Source organism: Cryptomeria japonica, chromosome 5 (assembly GCF_030272615.1).
Source record: "Cryptomeria japonica chromosome 5, Sugi_1.0, whole genome shotgun sequence".
Taxonomy (NCBI): domain Eukaryota; kingdom Viridiplantae; phylum Streptophyta; class Pinopsida; order Cupressales; family Cupressaceae; genus Cryptomeria; species Cryptomeria japonica.
The window spans coordinates 750,478,832-750,484,042 of NC_081409.1; the positions used below are offsets into that span (position 1 = coordinate 750,478,832).

At 36.3% G+C, this 5,211-nt stretch overlaps 1 protein-coding gene across 1 annotated transcript; it reads left to right on the top strand.

Moving 5' to 3' along the window:
• Positions 1–3,498: 3,498 nt before the first annotated feature.
• On the top strand, positions 3,499–4,544 carry LOC131064077 (protein RKD4-like). The gene is made up of 3 exons (XM_059220945.1): positions 3,499–3,581; positions 3,777–4,263; positions 4,398–4,544. The coding sequence occupies exons 1-3, from the start codon at positions 3,499–3,501 to the stop codon at positions 4,542–4,544; spliced, it is 717 nt and encodes a 238-aa protein (XP_059076928.1).
• The last annotated feature ends 667 nt before the right edge of the window (positions 4,545–5,211 follow it).

Below are 5,211 nucleotides of genomic sequence, written 5' to 3' on the forward strand. Positions count from 1 at the left end.
GCCTTAATGCTAGTGAATCTGTTTCGCATCTTGCTCTCCATTGTCCTTTTACCTCTGATATCTAGTGCAAAATCCTTAATCTTTGGAGTATTGATTGGGTCTTTCCTAAGAAGGCGGAAGATTTTTTTACTCAATGGAAGTGCCCCTTTTCTAACCCCATTTTGAAAAATCTTTTCTCTTTGTTATTTCCTTTTGTGTCTTCGTAGGTGTGGAAAGTAAGAAACAATCGTATATTTAGAAATGTGACTTGTTCTTCTAAGATTGTTTTTGAGAAAATGTTGCTAGAGAGAACTTGAACCCGTTTATTGGTGATGTTGGGCCTATTTATTCATCCTATGTCAAGGAGGAGGATAAGATTGTTGGTAGGAAAACAGGTCATCAAGTTGACATCAATAACTAAAAAGTGAAAAAGAGTAGGGATGGTATTGTCTGGTACTACCCTCAAGAAGGATGGATGCAAATTAACTTTGATGGTGCTGCTAAGGGGAACCCTAGTAGGGCAAGATGTGGGGCTATTATAAGAGATTCTAATGGAATTTGTGTGGCTAATATCACTTCTTCATTGGGGATTCAGTCCAATCACATAGCGGAGGCCATGTGAGTTTTGGAAATCCTCAAAGTTTCTAGACAATTAAAAATTAATAAAGTTTGGATTGAAGGGGACTCATTAAATATTATTAGATGTCTCAAAAGATTGGACAAGCCCTCTTGGAATATTGAGAATATAATTCTTAATTCCCTTAATATTATTGATGACTTTGAGTAATCTATTATAACATATTTTTAAGGAAGCCAACAGGTGTATAGACTTCTTTGATAACTTTGGAGTTAGCTCTATTGCTTCTTTTTCATGGCAAAATGAAGGATCATTACCTATTGAGGTGAAGGGGCACTTATTGTTTAATTGAATTAATGGTATCAATTCTTCCTTACCTAATAATGATTACACTTAATAACAGCAGCAATGAAAATTATTATCCCGATAGGGGGAAGCTTCTAGGTGGGATGATTTGGCTCTTTTCACACACTTTTTGGGTTGTTTTATCTGTTGAGTCTCTTAACGTTCATTTCCCCTATTTTCACTATCAAGGTTTCCAATTTGTGATTGTAATTGGTATCTTTGAGTTGGTCATCACCATGGGAGACAATATCAACGGGATTGAACCCCTGAGTTGCCAGGCTTGAAGAAGGAAAAGAAAATCTAGAGGAGGTTACAAAAGGGAGGAGTGGCTAGTTTCATGGAGAAGCTACACCGTAACAAGGATCATGCCTACAAGGCCTTTGTTAAGGGATAGTCTAAGAAAAAAGTCACCCTGTTCGGCCAAACTATCAAATTGGATGAGGAGTCAATTGCATAGTTGATGGGTATGTCAATGGAAAGCGTGTAGTTCTTTAGGGATCAGAAGTTGTTTGATAGTGTCGTGAAGACCTTCCCTAAATCTGATGTGGAGAGGAATAATCTGGTAAAGTTAAACAAATCTTACTTTACCCCTTTTCAAATTAAACTTTTTTAGAGGAAAATACTTAGGGTAATTACGGAGTATGTTACTGTCGATGGTAGGTTTACCGAAATCTATAGCTATCATTTTGTCCTTTTAAACCATTTTTGCCATGGCATTAAGATTTATGTCCCTTATCATCTCGCCTGTTCTCTAAATGATAATGTGGCAGATTTCATAAAAAATCCTAAAGCTAGCCCTCTTGCCCATCAAGGTCTTATCCTCTTGATTTATGAGTACTGTAAGGTCAGGGCTAAGCAAATTCAAAATGACTCTGGTGATGATAAGGAGTATGAACAAAGTGATGACCCTGGAGAAACTGACTCTGAGGAGGAGAAAGCTTGTTCACCTCCTTGGTCGGCGACTAATTTCATGGATCATATATCTCTTCCTAAGGAGGGGGGTAAGTTATCTCCGCATGAGTATGAAGACTTGGATTCTGAGCCGATGGATTTAGACTCAGAGGATTTATAGGACAAGCCGAAAACCCTGATAGACATAGTGGACATTGCTAGGAGCTCCTCGATTGATCTTTAATGTTTCAACAAGTGGACTTTCCATGAAATTAAGACTTTGAACTTAAAACTAAGAGCCACAAATACCAAAATTGAAGAGGGTGAACTTAAGTAGCACAAAGATAGGCAAATGACGAATAATAAGAGGGTGGCTCAAGATACAGAAGAGTATGCTACTTGGACTTTGGGGGAAAAATGTATGATGTTGTAGATTTTAAAGAAGAATGGTTAGGTAGTTGAACTTTTAAAGAGCATAAATGATTAGAAGGAAAATGAGACAAGCCAGAAGATGATGCAAATTAAGGAAGGTATGAAGAAAATTATGGAGAATAGTGTTGCTATGATGAAAGTTTCTGTGGTCAATATGAATGCTCTAATTTCTAGGCTGGAGAGAATTCATAATGAGAAGAATGTTGTGGATCTAGAAAATGAAACTGGGGCCTAGAGCTCGAAGATGACTCCTCACACTACTAGGAGAACAAGACAGAGTACTAAACTGGTGGAAGAGTCTCTTCCATAGAACCTGTTGGACCTGAAGGAAGCTGCCAAGCCCATGTTGTTGCTTGAGAAGGAGGCCTCCTAGGCTTTGGACATTTTTAAGTAGGCGGTTTGTGTTTGCTATTTTAGCTAGCATCTCGCTGGCCTTTTGTTGGTCTTTTTGTGGCTATTGGGTTGTATTGCTTTTGGTTTGCAGCCAATTTTGTTTCTTAGACCTAGGTTCTTTTATGATACTCTAATGCTTTGTCTTTAACTCTTCAATGTAAGGAGTTTGGGGTCCCCTCAAAACCTGGTTTTGCTTAATAAAAAACTTTATAGAATACATTAAGAAGTGATCATTGTGAAAATAATAAGAGAATGGAGTTATTTCCTATACATCGTACATAAAAGGGTTTTTCTTATTTACATCAAATGCAAATAATTATATTATTATTTATTAAGTTGTAATAAAAATTATATAAGAGTATCTAAGTATTTTATTATCGAAAGTACATATTAACTTAATGGATTAACCTAGTTTAAAGAAAAAACATTTAGCCGATCAAGGTATAATCAAGGAAAAGTAAAGTAACAGCACATAGTTTCTTTATTTGCAACGCCTTGATTTTCATTTTCTTCGGAGTGGAAGGCGTTTCATTTTACCTGTTAATCAGATGAAGCACCCAACCCCAACGCCTGAAAACAAATTTTAACTCGCAACCAATATTTTCGTTTAAAAGGCTGCACAAATCTTGTCACAAGCTCAAGAATCAATTAGCTCTTCTATCCCGATATTTTCAGATCGACTTTTCATTTACAGTGAATAGATCGAAGCAGAAGCTGTAGAGGGATTGGTTTTGGTTCGTCTCAGCTTAAAAAAATTCTTTTACTTAATTTTTCTTGCATACTATACCCATTTCTTTCCTGTAAGATAATTACAACTTTGTAAAATACGATAGAAAGCAGTGATTATCATGGACAATAGCAAAAGCATTTCCAATACAAATATGGCCGATCTGGATTTTTGGCAAAGCATTTTGGAGTACTGCAGCGATTCAGAATCTACAATTCCTCTCGAGCAGGATGTCAGGTTGGTATCATTTTTTCCTTAAAGGGATAAACCGTCTTTATCTAGAATTATGAATCATTCATTAAGAAATCTAATCTTGATAAGAAGAAGAACAACATCATAGTTTAATCATCACAACATGTTAATATTAGATCGGATTGTCAACTTCAATCCAAAATCCGAAATCCTCAAAAAAAACATTTCTTGATTATGCAGGAGTTCGGATTTGTTTGATATTCCCCCCCTCTCGGGAGACTTTTGCACGGTGGATAAAGAACATGGAGTCGAATGGGACATCTCTAATTGGAGTGTCGAATTGGAATCCTCCATTCCTGCCATTTCATTGCCAATGGAGGTAGCTGATACCAATCCAGTTTTTCCTTCAACTAATTTGGCAGACGTATCGTTGAGTAAGAATCCGATAGAGTCATCGGCTTCAATGTGTGCTGTGGATGAAAGAGACAAGGAAATTAAGGGACAAAAAAACGATACTTATCATCAAAGAGGTTCATCTTCGATGAGTAGAATAACAGATATTACCATGAATGAGCTCTCACATTATTTTAACATGCCGATAGCTCAAGCGGCCAAAGAATTGAACGTTGGACTCACAGTCCTTAAGAAAAAATGTAGAGGATTTGGGATCCCACGATGGCCTCACAGAAAGATGAAAAGCCTGGAATGCCTCATACATAATATTCAGGTGCGTTTGTTTGTCTTTGAAACCTTAATTAAGTGAAATGCTAACATACAAAGATGATAATGGATTGCAGGAAGGTTCAAAATAATGGAAGACTCACAAATGATCAGTTGAGAGACCCAGTTCAAATTCTGCAGGAGCAAAAGAGGCTGATGGAAGAAATGCCAGGAATAGAAATTCCAGAGAGAACGAAATGTCTGCGTCAAGCATGTTTCAAAGCCAGTTATAAGAAACGCAGACGGATGGCAATTGAGGCGCCAAAGCCTGATCCGCTAACTCTTTAGCCCGTTACACTTCAAAATTTAAAACAATTTTTTTTTTCGTTTTTATTTTTAGATTAAAGTACTAAATAGAATACAAAAAAATAAAACATAAGTTTATTTTTCAATCTCTTTAAATTTAGATTTTTAAAAGTGACTCTTGGGTGTGCACATCTGCTAACAATGATCTTAGTCAGAAGGTATGTAGGGATTACTGGATCGGAATTGGATAGTAGTGCGGATTCTACATTGCTTTTCACGGATGATGCTGCGGTTATGATTTCTATTTCTACAATTGCAGTTGGTATTAGAGGACTTGTCCTTCCTCCTTAGTTGCAACCTATTCTGGTCCCTCTTCTTTAGCCACTTTCTCCCCTAGGTTTTCTTCGGATGTATAAAGCCCTAGAACTTGTTTCGATGTATTTTGTCAAAAGGATTGTAGATTATCATGGTTGAGGGTGGGGTAGTTCTTTACGATAATTAACTCTTGTTTCTTGGGCTACAACCAGGGGTTTTCTTCCTGGTTCTTAATCTTCTTTCTTAATTAATAAATTTCGTGGCTTTGCCACTTTTATCGAAAAAAAAAATAAAAAAATAATGAGATAATTTAAAATTGTATAATAAATTGAATTTAAAATTTGATATAAGATGGAAAGATGGTAGAAAATGATTTTAAAAAAAATTAAGATTT